This window comes from Quercus lobata, chromosome 8 (genome assembly GCF_001633185.2).
Source record: "Quercus lobata isolate SW786 chromosome 8, ValleyOak3.0 Primary Assembly, whole genome shotgun sequence".
Taxonomy (NCBI): Eukaryota; Viridiplantae; Streptophyta; class Magnoliopsida; order Fagales; family Fagaceae; genus Quercus; species Quercus lobata.
The window spans coordinates 52,625,147-52,640,760 of record NC_044911.1 but is presented as its reverse complement, the minus strand read 5'-3'; the positions used below and the strand labels follow the sequence as shown (position 1 = coordinate 52,640,760).

The 15,614-nt window shown below is 32.3% G+C and overlaps 1 protein-coding gene across 1 annotated transcript; it reads left to right on the top strand.

The window, feature by feature from the left end:
* The first annotated feature begins 13,150 nt into the window (after nt 1-13,150).
* On the top strand, nt 13,151-14,055 carry LOC115955198. Its single transcript, XM_031073261.1, has 2 exons — nt 13,151-13,280; nt 13,406-14,055. Exons 1-2 carry the CDS (start codon nt 13,221-13,223, stop codon nt 14,012-14,014), a joined length of 669 nt encoding a protein of 222 aa, XP_030929121.1. The 5' UTR covers nt 13,151-13,220; the 3' UTR covers nt 14,015-14,055.
* The last annotated feature ends 1,559 nt before the right edge of the window (nt 14,056-15,614 follow it).

The following is a 15,614-nucleotide window of genomic DNA, read 5'->3' as shown; positions in this document are numbered from 1 at the left end:
TCCTAATAAATTAAGTTCTCATAATCTTTATGAGTTGAATTTCATTCAACAATAAATATCATATCAATAGGAGAAAGGGGACAAAAAATCGTAATCATGTCATGACAAACATCAACATGCATATCTAAAATTAAGAGAGACAAGTAATGTTAATGCCCATAATAAAAGAACCAAAATAAGCTTAGTGACCAGAACTCAAGACACAGGTGCGTAGTCCAAAATATAACCTATAAGTGGGCGAGAGCTTTTGTGGAAGCCCCAATTCTATAGAGAGCTGTGGCCCTTGTATGTCAGGCCATTTTATCTTGCATATCAACAGTGAAGCTCATTCCAACTTTTTGATACTGAACTAAAAATTAAACCTCAAGGAGTACCCCAAAATCTTGCATAAGAGCATCAACAGTGGGCTTCTCAAATGCCAAATTGTAAAGTATATTTGGCATTTGGGCCCAAATTACCCCAGCAATTGGATTGCTAAACCTGGGACCGGCCAAAATTTTTTGGCATACTGCTACAGTGCGATCTCACATATGAGATCGCACTGTAGCGCTATGCCATCCAAAAAAAATTTATTTTAATAGCACACAGTCATTCAACCTCTCTCTCTCTCTTCCTACACTACTGGGTTTTGCTCTCTCTCGCGCCATCAAGCTTTTCTCTTTCCCTCGCTTTTCTCTCCGATCACCAAGCCATCGCTGTCATCGAGCCTCGCTTTTCTCTCCGATCAACAAGCCGCTGTCCGAATCACCAAGCCTTTGCCTCTGCCGATTCACCCTCACCCATCTCCAAATCCGTTTCACTGTCACCAAGCTTTGCTTTTCTCTCCGATCACCAAGCCGCTGTCCCCAAGCCTCGCTTTTCTCTCCGATCACCAAGCCGCTGTCCGAATCACCAAGCCTCTGCCTCTGTCTCTGCCGATTCACTGAAGCTCCGTCGGTCTCTCAAATAAAATCAAAATCAAAATCAAAGCAATTTACTAGGTGGGTTTTGATCCATTTTGTGTTTGTGTTTCTTTTCTCTTTCTGCAAGAATAGGTGGATTCAGCTTGTGTTTGTGTTTGGATTTTGATCTAAGAATTGCTGTTGATGTTTGGCAGATTCTTTCTAAAAAAAAAAAAAAATTGGCAATTGTTGAAATAGTTGGAAATAAATTGAAAAAAAAAATTGGCAGGTTGGTGAAATAGTTGGAAATAAATTGAAATTGAAAAGAAACTGAAAAGAAAAAAAATGGGCAAGATGACCGATGGAAATGCAAGCATTTGAAAAAGTTGGGAATAGTTGATTTTGAAAAAAAAAAATGACGGTTGGAAAAGTAATAATAAAAAAAGATTAAAAAAATAATATTTTAATAAGATGGTAAAATAATAGAGTTTTGGGATGTTGGGTGTATTGTAAAATGGTATGGTATAGTTGATAAAGTAGCTTTTTGAGATGGTAAAATAAGATGAGATATAAGATCCGGATGTGGATGCTCTAAGCAAGCTGTTTAAAGGTTTAATCTGTGAAAATTAATGAATATGCGTGCCTCAAGAGCTTTTGTTCGTATTGCCCATTGCCCAGTAAAACAACATGTTACCAAAGGTATATGTGAACTAGATCTGGTTTGCCTTTACAATTCGTCCTCTCCAAATTCAAAATTTGTCCATTTCATTATTCAAATTAGATTTTACAAATTTAGAGGTGTATAGTCTATTATGTAAATTAAAATTTTAAATGACATAAAAAAATTTGAACCGTGAAATAAATGAAATGAATGATTTGTAAAATAAAGAGGAACTGGACCAGGCTTGCCTTGACAACTACTCTTTTTGAAGAGTTTTGGAGCAACAATTTTTTATTTTTTATTTTAATTTAAATTACTACATGCTTATGTTAGATGGGTACTATGCTTCGAGTAAATAAAACTCAAAATTAGAAACATGTTCTATTTGTAAATATTTTAACTTTTAAATAATTTTAATAAACAATTAATAAAGCCCTTTCCAATCAAATAAGATGAATCTACAGGATTTATGTGTTATAATGCTTGTTATGGTCTTTGTTCTCAGATAGATTTTGAAAATCATTACCAACTCAATCCAAATATTGGCATCGTCCTAGTCTGTTAGGAACACTAAAAACAAGAGAGTAGTTATAAAACAAATGTATTCAAACATAAAAATTTGGGGTTTGATGGTTCAAGCCCTTATCGGTTGGTGTCATACTTTTGTTTTATACACAGTAAACAATTAGGACTTAGGAGATATCTTCTCGTACGTTTTTCTATCACTTTCTTTGATTTCGTCCTCATCTTTTATTAATCATTCATGATAAGAGCTAAGCAGCAGCTTTGGTAGACCAGTTATTGGTGATAGTTTTTAGACCCCTTCAAACAATTGATTTAACCTAGGTAATTAACCAAGTTGTTAATTAGTTCAATTTAACAAATTTAGGTTATCACAATAACAAAGATCATATCATGCAAAGCAGTGGAAAGATAAATAACACAAGATATTATCACCCAGGAAACCAAAACGGTAAAAATCTAGGGAGGATTTGACATAGCTATCCTCAAGGTAAACTTGAATCCACTATCTTGAAAGAATCGAAATTCGTACAATAAGACTTACAAGCCCCCACACTCGACTTCTTATTGCTACCAACCAGTAGAACTTACTGACACGACCACGTGCAAGTTCCGAATCCACGGACTCCTTCTTTCTTGGATTTACCACCAGAAACAAGCACACTTGCTTGTGTTTTCTTTAAGTTTCAATGGTAGCAACCGAGTTGATCATCAAGGTGTAGATAAATCTTCTCCTTGAAAATCCTAAGTTTGTGTAAAGGAAAGCTCCACTAGATCTCACAAGAGATTTACACAAATCGCAATATGAGCAACACTAAAACGTGGCTAGGGTTTGCCTTTTATACTTATAACAAATTAGAAAACCCTAAAACGTTTTAAAACAACTAGGGTTGAGTTGGAAAATCTGCAGAAAAAATATTCTGCCCAAGTTTCGATCGATCGAGCCAGGCCGAAATGCATTAATCTTTTCTGCATTAGCTCGATTCCAACTTTACATAAATGCACAACTTTGAGCAAGACTAAAACACTTCTAAACACATTGTTTTGATCATGATTTGCCAATAATACATAATAGAGTTCTAAATACATAAAAACCTAAGTTTTTAGAACCTAACAATTGGTTATAACTTGTAACTTATAACATCATTAGAACTATTATAAGCCGCCTTGCAAGTCGCAGGGGTTACATGAAGTCATGAACTATTATAACTTACTCTTTACTATTAACATCGAAATTAGAAAAAGAAAAGGCAAAAAAATCATTATGAGTATCTTGGCCAACCAAGATAATCAGATCATGTCAAAAGTTTAGTGGTTATCCAGACCAATCCTGGCAGAAAAATATTGAAACCCTCAACCTCACACAAAAATGGTGCTTGTTAAATGGACTTAAAAAGTCTTAAAGTGTCGACAATTTTTTCAAATGCATCACCAAAATTTTCATTAGCTCCATTCTAGCTATTTTTATTTTAAGAAATTTCTTTGGGTTTAAGGACACCATTCTATACTTTATTACAACTTGTTTCCTTATAAAAACAACCTATGTTAAGATAAGCAAAGTCTTAAAAAGAACCCTGCTGACACACTTTTCAAAATCATTTTCGTCATGGTTGCTTAATTATATATATTATCATTCCTAAAACTAGATTATTTTAGAAACAATTTGCTGATAGGAAGATATTGTTAAATTATGTTTTAGACTATGTGCAGCTGTCCATATTATTTAGCAGTACATATGAAGTGAGATCAGTGCTTACTTTTTTGTAGTGTGTATAACATTGACCTATGTATATAATGACTACATACATGTACAACAAAAAAAAAGCGTCATTATCCCAATAAAAATATAACAATCTTGATTCATATCACATCTGTATAAATATCAACGTGCTTTAATATAAAAAAATGGATATCTAAAAGGTGGGAAGGTTGTTGTTTTCTTTTCAACTTTGTGGAGGCTAATAAGTATCGTAATAAGTTGAATAATTCAAGGTACGGGCTGTACAGACAGTGAGAGCCAGTGACTTATCTAATTTAAAATCAAATACAACAATTATGCAACACTTTTACACCTACTTTTAGTCCCAACTCCCAACTTTAAGATATTTTTATTGACTTTAAAAGCGAAAAATTCAGAAGGCAGGAGCAGGAGTGGTCATTCGGTTTTTTACTTTTTTTAGTTTTACATTCAAGAAAAATCTTAAAACTTTTCATGAACTGGAACATTTTATTTTCCATCCTTAAATTTTGAATCCTTGAGTTCATTATGCATTACAAGATTATCTACTACTGTAATTTTAAGATGAAGCAAACGATTTATTTTGGTTTTCTCATTACTTCAGCTCAAGAGAACAAATGCAAAGCTTTAGTCACTTCTTTATTCTATGGTTGGTAAAGAATTTTGAGGATAATTTTAAAGGATACTAAGATAACTTTCCTTGTTAAACAATTTAGGAGAACTAGTTTGAAGGTCCATGGAATCTTCTTACGAAAATCCAAGTGGTGAAAACTAATGTCACACCATTTGTTAACTTGAGAGTTGTAGATCACATTAAAATTTTCAACCAAATTTATTAGTAGTGGATTTAGCAGGAAATAAGTAGTCCTCATAATATATTATAATATTATCATAAATATGTAATCTATTAAATATATTAGAATATTTTCATTACCATATAAATTATGATTTTGTAACATTAATATTATGTACTACTACGGGCTACTTTAATTTCAGGATTTTCAATATACACACGAATTTCTAAATTGCACGATGCGGCTGTTGAGGGATTTCTGCTATGAACGTACGTAAGTCATCAAGCTGGACCAAGTTAATTATTTTCTTGCTTATGTTTTCTCTCTTTCTAAATCTTTTTATTTTCTTATTTCAAAACAAATGGAGAAAACGATTCCAACAAATTGGTAAACTTGTTTTAATACAAAATTATTAGACTATTTGGTTGAACATAATAAAATAGTATATATTAATGAATTTCTAACATTTTTATATGAATCGTACGTATTGATTCATGATATAATCTATGTTTTGAAAACTATGATTTTAAATATATATATATATATATCTCCCAAGCTTAAATAGGTCTTATAGAGTGGATTTGGTATTGCCAAGAGTACTTTAACAAAATAATTATAATAAATAATATTACACAAAATAGGATAATACAAATTAATAAATATAAATAAATTTCAAGCACTCTCAATCACACACATAGTGCCACTACTATGTGCAATTGAGGAGAGGGGATTTCAATTAGTTGCTCAAGGGAAACAAAATAATACTACAAATTAAGCAACAAGAATATAATGGAGTTCAAGTGATAACCTGGTAATAATATTTTTTTTGTGAAGCTCCATGTGGTTCAAAACCGTTATCTATCTCTAAAATTTATTGAGAACCAATACCTAGTAGGGCCACAAAAAGAAGAAAGAAGCTTTTTATCTTAGCTCTTTTTAAAAATATATATAATAATAATTATTATTATAAAAACTAGTTTTTTTTTTTTTCCTTTTAAAAGCTAGTTTTTAACTTTTTATCACATATCAAACATAAAAACTATCGAAAATTATATATTTTGATAAATAAAATGTAAATAAGCTATCGAAAACTACGTAATTCACAAACAGGTTAAAATATGTTTTAACATTTGTTTGTTTATTTATCGTTCTCTCTTGCGTCCTAATAAATTAAGTTCTCAAAATCTCGATGAGTTGAATTTCATTCAACAACAAATGTCATATCAATATAGGAGAAAAGGGACAAAAAATCATACTCATGTCATGACAAACATCAACATGCATATCTAAAATTAGGAGAGACAACTAATGTTAATGCCCATAATAAAAAAAACCAAAATAAGCCTAGTGACCAGAACTCAAGACACAGGCGAGTAGCCCAAAATATAACCTATAAGTGGGCGAGAGCTTTTGTGGAAGCCCCAATTTTGCAGAGAGTTGTGGCCCTTGTATGTCTAGCCATTATATCTTGCATGTCAACAGAGAAGCTCATTCCAACTTTTTGATACTGAACTAAAAATTAAACCTCAAAGAATACCCCAAAATCTCGAATAAGCAAGCTGTATAAAGTTTTAATCTGTGGAAATTAATGTATATGTGTGCCTCGAGAGCTTTTGTTCATAATGCACCCATTGCCCAGTAAAACAACATGTTACCAAAGGTATATGTGAACTAGATCCGGTTTGCCTTTACAACTTGTCCTCTCCAATCAAATTTTGTCCATTTCATTATTTAGATTAGATTTTACAAATTTAGAGGTGTATAGTCTGTTATTTAAATTAAAATTTTAAATGATATAAAAAAATTTGAACCGTGAAATAAACGAAATGAATGGTTTGTAAAATAAAGAGGAACTGGACCAGGCTTGCCTTGATAACTACTCTTTTGAAGAGTTTTGGAGCAACAATTTTTTTTAAAAAAAAAAAAAATTTAAATTACTACATGCTTATGTTAGATAGGTACTATGCTTCAAGTAAATAAAACTCAAAATTAAAAACATGTTTTCTATTTGTAAATATTTTAACTTTTAAATAATTTTAATAAACAATTAATAAAACTCTTTCCAATCAAATAAGATGAATCTACAAGATTTATGTGTTATAATGCTTGTCATGGTCTTTGTTCTCAGATAGATTTTGAAAATGACCAACTCAATCCAAATATTGGCATCTTCCTAGTCTGTTAGGAACACTAAAAACAAAAGAGTAGGTATAAAACAAATGTATTCAAATATAAAAATTTGGGGTTTGATGGTTGAAGCCCTTTTCGGTTGGTGTCATACTTTTGTTTTATACACATATAAACAATTAGGAGATATCTTCTCGTACGTTTTTCTCACTTTCTTTAATTTTTTCCTCATCTTTTATTAATTATTCATGATAAGAGCTAAGCAGCAGCTTTGGTAGACTCAGTTATTGGTTATAACTTGTAACTTATAACATCATTAGAACTATTATAAGCCGCCTTGCAAGTCGCAGGGGTTCCATGAAGTCATGAACTATTATAACTTATTCTTTACTATTAACATCGAAATTAGAAAAAGAAAAGGCAAAAAAATCAGATCATGTCAAAAGTTTAGTGGTTATCCAGACCAATCCTGGCAGAAAATTATTGAAACCCTCAACCTCACGCGAAAATGGTGCTTGTTAAATGGACTTAAAAAGTCTTAAAGTGTCGACAATTTTATCAAATGCATCACCAAATTTTTCATTAGCGCCATTCTAGCTATTTTTATTTTAAGAAATTTCTTTGGGTCTAAGGACACCATTCTATATTTTATAGCAACTGGATTGGTTTTGACTTAGGAGAAGTCATGTTCATGATCCGTCCCCTATGAAACTTATAATCTTAATTACAACTTGTTTCCTTATAAAAACAACCTATGTTAAGATAAGCATAGTCTTAAAAAGAACCCTGCTAACACACTTTTCAAAATCATTTTCGTCATGGTTGCTTAATTATATACTATCATTCCTAAAACTAGGTTATTTTAGATACAATTTGCAGAAAGGAAGATATTGTTAAATCATGTTGTAGACTATGTGCAACTGTCCGTATTATTTAGTAGTATATATGAAGTGTGAGATCATTGCTTAATTTTTAGTATACTAAAAATTAATGACTACGTAGTGTGTACATGACATTGACCTTTGTATATAATGACTACAAATACAACAAAAAAAGCGTCATTATCCCAATAGAAATATAACAATCTTGATTCATATCACATCTGTATAAATATCAACCTAATCAACATGCTTTAACATAAAAAAATGGATATATAAAAGGTGGGAAGGTTGTTGTTTTCTTCTTAACTTTTTGGAGGCTTAAGTATCGTAACAAGTTGAATAATTCAAGGTACGGGCTGTACTGGCAATGAGAGCCAGTGACTTATCCAACTTAAAATCACATACAACAATTATGCAACACTTTTTTGGTTTTCTGAAGAGCAAAGTTAAAATCTTTTTTTTTTTTTTTGGTTACCTCAGGTCAAGAAAACAAGTGCAAAGCTATACTTTATTCTATGGTTGGTAAAGAACTGAAGATTGAGCTAGCAGTCGGCAGTTCGTACTAACCTCTGCTTGGTCACTCATTGACCTGTTCACTACAGCTTTAAAATAATCAAATTTTTATATGGTGCAACTTGGGGACAATGAAAGAATAAAACAGCGGGAACCGTGGATGAACATGCACGCCGGTTCATCTGTATGATTAAATAAAATTCAAAGCCACCTTTGTACGGACTCGTGATTTCATATTCATAAAAAGAAAAAGAAAAAAGAAAAAAAGAGAGTCAAAAAGTCATGAAATTAATCTCACACAAATCATGTGTACGTACAGCCGTACAGGAGCATGCGCACGTGTAGAGCCAACACTGTAGTATGTAATGCATAAGAAATTTTAACAAAAAAAATATTTATATATAATTAGGTTTTAAGTTGACAAATTTCATGATATTGTAACTCGATTGAGTTTGTAGTGCATCATCATAAGCTCACGATCAAGTGTCTAAGAAACAACTCAAAGAAGAAAAGAAATCTGTAATTTCGACTGTCCCTTGAAGGATGGAAGCATTGGTTTCGTCAGACTTTCATATATAGCAACTCGCTCTATTAAAATCAAGGGTCTCTACACTTCTCGATGGCTGCTTGCTTGATTGAGAATCGAAAAACTTGATTCTAACGTGTTTCAAATAAGTCTGTTGTCAACTTAATAAGTGTTCCATACTGCAAACACATAAAGGGGCTTATTAAGAGGTTCTTGGAGGATTGTCGTACACTGAATAAAGAAAAACTAAACCCCAAAATCAACCAACCCATGAGTTCAAAAGGCTAAAAGAAGAATTAATACGGTGTTTTAGTTGACATAGAGTGGATTAGAGCTGAAATCATAGAGCCATTCTAAAATTATTGCAGGAAATCAAATCTTCAAGGTGGTCCTTAAAGTCATGAACGTAGTTTGTTGAATGTTTTCAAAATAGAAAAGTCCAAGCAGCTTGAAGCTGATATAGTGGGGTCATGTCAATAAATTTTCTACAGGGTAAAGTTTAGTAACAAGGGTCTATTCTAGATTGTTAACTTTCATTCTATTTAATGAATTCCCTCTTGGGGTTAAGGAACCCTTTTAATGGGTTTTTCTTTGAATACATCCCTCGATCTTCCATTTCATTACCATATATATTGTGTTGATTGCTTTACTTTTTATTACTTATCATATGGTGATATTTAATGCTCATGGTAATTACCCTATTCTAATTAGATTTACATAATTGGTTGACTAATATAATTTGGTAATCCGCTGCATAATATAAATAGGGGTCAAAAGAAGTTCCTTTTTCAATAATTTTAAGATTTCTTGCTGCACTTGGATGGTAATAATTATGCATACTGGAATATGCACATCGGAGTGTTCCTTTAAGTCCGTCGATGAGGAAGTCTAGCTTTATGTTGAGAGAAGCTGGACTTGACCTGAAACCCCTAATGATCAATGGTCCCTTGAATGTGTAGCTGTTGCTAACCTAAATAGCGACGGGTTGAATGCAAATGCTAAGGAAGTTTGGACCATACTAGAGACCACCCAATCACCCATGATGGTACCAAAGCTATGAAAGTTTCGAAACTGCAAATGCTAACATTTCGGTTTGAAAAGACTCTGACGTGTGAGGATGTGGGACCTTTAACGAATTATATGCCTTGCTGAATGACATAGTTAATTCCTAACTTAGGAGAAAAGATTGATGAACTAAAATTGTTAGGAAGTTAATCTTTACTTGAGAGGTTTCGTGCTAAGGTTACTGCCATAGAATAAAGTGAGGACCTAGACGCTATCAAAGTTAAGGAATAGTTGGTTTCTTGCAAACATGTGAGCTTACCCTCCCTCAAACCATTAGGAACAAGTCCATGGCCTTGAAAGCTGCCAAAGAAGAGAACATTGATTCTTTGAGGATAATTTAAAGGATACTAAGATAACTTTCCTTGTTAAACAATTTAGGAGAACTAGTTTGAAGGTCCATGGAATTTATCTTATGAAAGTCCAAGTGGTGAAAACTAATGTCACACCATTTGTTAATTTGAGAGTTGTAGATCACATTAAAAATTTCAACCAAATTTATTAGTAGTGGATTTAGCAAGAAATAAGTAGCAAGGAAGTCAATTCCGTACTGTACTAGCTGGTACCGTCGGAATATACCGTACCGGCAAGTAATCTGATACATATAACCCTTCTGTTTCGTACTGGAAAAAATACCGGCCGGTATCGGGCATACCGGCTAGTACAAAAAAAAAGTTTTTATTTTTATTTTTATTTTTAAGTTTTGTAATTTTTGAATTTTGTTAGGGCAGAATGGTAACTTATTTGCATTAACTTATTAGTATTATTTGTTTTCTTAGTATGCAATGGTAACTTTTAAGCTTTCTATTTTTTATATTGTGTGTTTTTTTTTTTTTTTTCTTTTAATTGATACTAAAGTCTAAAACCATGAATAATTAGTTCTGAATTGAGGAAATGTTTTATGGTAAACTTTTATATTTATTATAATACACACACACACACACACACACATACATATATATATATATATATATAAAATAGCAGTAAACCCGAAACGGTACACCGGTATTGACTGGTATCCGAAATATATCGTACCGCTGGCCAAACCGTTACAGCCTCCAGTACAGTATTAACTCCCTTGATAAGTAGTCCTCATAATATATTATAATATTATCATAAATATGTAATCTATTAAATATATTAGAATATTTTCATTACCATATAAATTATGATTTTGTAACATTAATATTATGCACTACTAAGGGCTACTTTAATTTTAGGATTTTCAATATACACATGAATTTCTAAATTGCATGATGCAGTTGTTGAGGGATTTCTGCTATGAACGTAAGCCATTAAGCTGGACCAAGTTAATTATTTTCTTGCTTATGTTTTCTCTCTTTCTAAATCTTTTTATTTTCTTATTTATATTTTCATATAGGGAAATGTTAACCAATGCCTTAAGGGCATTGGTTTAGGAGTTATTTTTAGAAACACTTTATTGGAAAAATGATAAAACAATAAATATTGTTGACAACTTTTTATATTTTTAATGAAAGTTGTGTCAAAATTTCCTATTATGGTATCCATTAACATGACCCTTTAATATAGCTTTGTCGTCACTTTTGCACACCTGAGATTTAGATCCACATTAATACTTGACTCAGATTTGCATCCAGGTCTTCTCAAAATTGTTGCCTTAATGTCTTACACACCCTCATACATAGTCTTAGTCCCAATCATGGGCGTCCTTGTAGTTGCACGCTTTGCTTCCTGCTCTAGAAAAACCCTTGCGTGTCTCACATGCACTCAAAAACCTAACACACTAGTTTCATTTAGGTGACACGCTCATGCCCCGCAGTCCGCATAGTACAATTGTTGGAGATGCGACTACTTGCGCAGCTGCGCTCTTGTGTCTGAGTTCTTCCACGTTATTTAGGTGCATCATACACTTCTTCCTCTACAATTAATGATGATAATTTCTAGGTATTTATTTGTTGTTTCCAATTCTTTCAATGGGCATTGAAGATCTTCCTTAAATTGAAAAATTGTTGTTCAAGTTTTAATCAAGGGTCATGTTAACGAATGCAGTTAGCACAATTGTTTATAGGATTTTACTAACGTATGTCCTTAAGGCATATATTAATAAACTATTTTATGAAACTTTTTTATGAAAAAAATGAAAAAGTGATTTACTATTTTGACAATTTTTTCAATTCTTTATAAAAACTTTCTCAAAATAGATGATTAATGTATGCTCTTAGAGCATACACTAGCCGAACTCTTGTTAATAAACTATATTAGAAAGTTTTGACACAATTTTTATGGGAAATATAAAAAACTATTAACAATATTTATTATTTTATTATTCTCTCAATCAAATGTTTCTAAAAATGGTTCCAAAGGGCATTGGTTAATAATTCCCTTTAATTAGTCATCCACCTTGAGTTTGAAGGGGATGTTAGAACATATTATAATATTATCATAAATGTGAAACCAATAAAAGATATAATAATTTAGAGACAAAGTTTAGTAAAAAAATCAGTTGTAGACTAAGACTACAACATTACTTAGTCAACAACATTACTCAATATCTTTTTATTGGATGCAAATTTTGACAAATTTACTATTAGATTACATCTTCTTTTTATATTCTCTATGTTTACAAAATTTCTAGAAAATTAAATATTTATAGCTATGTTATCAATAAATTGTTTAAATTGCAAGTTTATGTAGTTTAAAATTATGCATAAAATATAAACTTATAGATTATATAGTAAATAGTACTCAATTGATACAAAATTTGACATGTGTATTAAGTGCATAAAGAATATACAATTCAACGATTAGATTTTCGAAATATGGAGTAATGTTTATTTTATTGAGTAAGGTTGTAACTTTAGTCTACAATCAATTTTATAATTAAATTTTATCTTTAGTCATAAATTCATAAACTATGGTCGTGTAGAATACCATGAGCTACTTATGGTATCGTGGTTTTAAATTTAAATTTTAAATTTTCAACTAAATGTAATGAATTTTTATATATTATATATTTTGTTATTTAATTTGTTTTACACAATTATGAGTGAAAACTGAAAAAAAAAAAAAAAAAAAAAGTAGTTGTTAAAGATTTTTTCGCTACAAAAATAAATTGTCAAGACAAACTAGACTAATTCTTTTCTTGAATATGCTTTCTCTCCATTTACATCTATTTATTTTCTTATTCACGCGTTATCAATGTTGTTGCCAAAGTATTAAATATTTTAGTTTCCAGGTGCCAAGAAAATCCAAAAGTTATTTAAAGCCACCCATATGTTCTAATTGTGCGGCCACGCAATGTCAACGCTTGTAACAAAAGTAAGAAGCTTGCAGTCCTTTTCTCCCTGTCCAGCATTTATAAAAAGCTAACCCAACACACACATCACACAGTCACTTCCACACCACCATTCTCTGTCAAAGTTGTTCGTGTGCATGTATATATGTGAGTAAGACATAAAGAGAGAGAGAGAGAGAGAGAGAGAGAGAGAAACACACACAAACACCACCAGCACACAGATTCTTCAGAGACAGTTATGAAGCTCGTATGGTCCCCAGAAACTGCTTTAGAAGCTTACATAGACACTGTTAAATCTGTAAGCATACTCTGAATCCAAAATTGAACCCACCTGTATATATATTTTCCTACTATTCTATTTCAAACTTTCTCAAAAAACTATACTAACTATGATTGTTTCTATATTTTTTTTTTTTTGCGCAGTGTGAGAGCTTCAAAGAATCCAGTATAGCCGAGCTCCTCTCCACCATGGCAGCCGGTTGGAACGCAAAGCTAATAGTCCAAGCCTGGTTCCACGGCGCTCCAATCGTGACAAGCATAGGCCTGGCCATCGCAGCCCGCCACACGCGCGGGCGGTACGTGTGCGTAGTCCCTGACGAGCAGTCAAGACAAAAGTACATGAACGCCATGAAAGAACACGATGAAGTGGCGCCGCCGCCTGAGGTGGTGGTGGGTGAGGCCGAGGTGGCGATGGCTGGGCTGGTGGGTGTGGATTTTCTGGTGGTGGATTGCAAGCGTGGAGATTTCGACAGGGTGCTGAGGTTTGCGAAACTGGGTCAGAGAGGCGCGGTTTTGGCATGCAATAATTCGAATACGAGAGATGGAAACGCGGTTTCGGGGTCTCGATGGCATGGGGTGCTTGAGAGAGGGGCACGTGTGGTGAGGTCAGTGTTTTTGCCTGTGGAGAAAGGGTTGGATATTGCTCATGTAGGGAGTACTAATATTGGTGGGAGTGGGAGGATGGCTCATCATAGCCGTTGGATCAGGCACATCGATGCACGGTCCGGTGAGGAGCACGTGTTTCGGGGATGAATCCAATTGATTGAAATTTCACAACTTTTTCCACAACTACTGAATAGAGAAAACAATCATAGCATACTAGGACTAAGTTTTACTCCTACTTCACCACTTGTAAAAAAATATTGCGAAAATTTTTGCATCTGGGAACTTAGTATTAATTGAATTAATTCTGAAAGTCTAGAGTTAAATAAATTACCAACAAGCTCATCCCTTTGAATTTTGCTGCATTAGGACGAGGGTAAGGGATTAAGAAGTAGAAGCTTCAATCAATGTATATATTTGTTTATGTATGTGTATATAGTAGCATGTGTGTATAAATTTTGAATTTGTCCTTGGTGTTTATTGGACTTTGGTTTTGATCATGGATTAAGTGGTATATATGGCAGAATAGCTATTATTAAGTGGTGTATATGGCAGTATAGCAATGACAAGGTCTCATCTCTCATGCATAGTTGAGGTAACTTTTTTATGTATATTATTAAAATGGTAACTTGTCAGATTTGAAATTTCCGGTATGTAGGTATATACTATATACAATGTTTAACTAACTCTATTAAAAGTTCTATATAAAAAAAAATTAAAAAAAAAAACTAACTCTATTAAAAAAACTAATTAAACTTAGAATTTCCTTTAAAATTGCGTTTGAAGGATTTGAACAAACAATTGCTTCTATAAATTTAACAACACGTAATAGTTTGAGTTTTAAAAAGTTTGCTCGAACAAAAATGTTTATGATATTATAAATTTGGAATGACAATTTACATCTAATCATTTCCAACTTTTTATATATAAGACTTGAAATTACGCAAATCAAGATGGGTTTGGGCACAAATATAGCTTCATGATTTACAAGATATGGTTTCAGGTCAAGAAGTTGATATGTTGTGTGGGTTGGTTTATAAGACTTAATTAGGATATATTTGGATACTGCTTATTTGCTAAAAACACTATAATAAAATAATTTTTAAAGATGTGAATAGTGTTGTGTGATCCAAATTTACTTAAAATTTGCGTCTTGCTGAGTTTGGTAGTTTATGAACAATATCGTGTGACCTACCATTTTTCAACAAAACGCACAAAATTTTCATCCTAACGCTTCACAAACGCACACTTAGGTGGAAGCCAATTACTGGGGTTAGGTGTGACCGATTGTATTGCAGAGAGAGAGAGAGAGAGAGAGAGAGAGAGAGAGAGAGAGAGAGAGAGAGAGAGAGAGAGAGAGAGAGAGAGAGAGAGAGAGAGAGAGAGAGAGAGAGAGAGAGAGAGAGAGAGAGAGAGAGAGAGAGAGAGAGAGAGAGATTGATTACATTTTTATTATGCAACTGAAGTTGTTGCTTATGTTTGAAGCTCAATTTTAGGAAAAAGAAATTTTTATTAAATTTATTTTGAGAAAATTTTATTATAATTCAAAATTAGTAATTTATTATTATAGAATATAATATTTTATCCTACATGCAGATGACCTTTTACGTTACTCACGATTAATGAAAGAGTCCGCTGAAGTTGGTGCTTATGTTTGAAGCTCAATTTTAAGAAAAAGAAATTTTTATTAAATTTATTTTGAGAAAATTTTATTATAATTCAAAATTAGTAATTTATTATTATAGAATAT

Bases quoted from the DNA above. Each gene is read 5' to 3' on its own strand.
- LOC115955198 (XM_031073261.1), top strand. From the start codon at position 13,221: ATGAAGCTCGTATGGTCCCCAGAAACTGCTTTAGAAGCTTACATAGAC. The intron at 13,281-13,405 runs GTAAGCATACTC...TTTTTTGCGCAG, and splicing joins ACATAGACACTGTTAAATCT to TGTGAGAGCTTCAAAGAATC.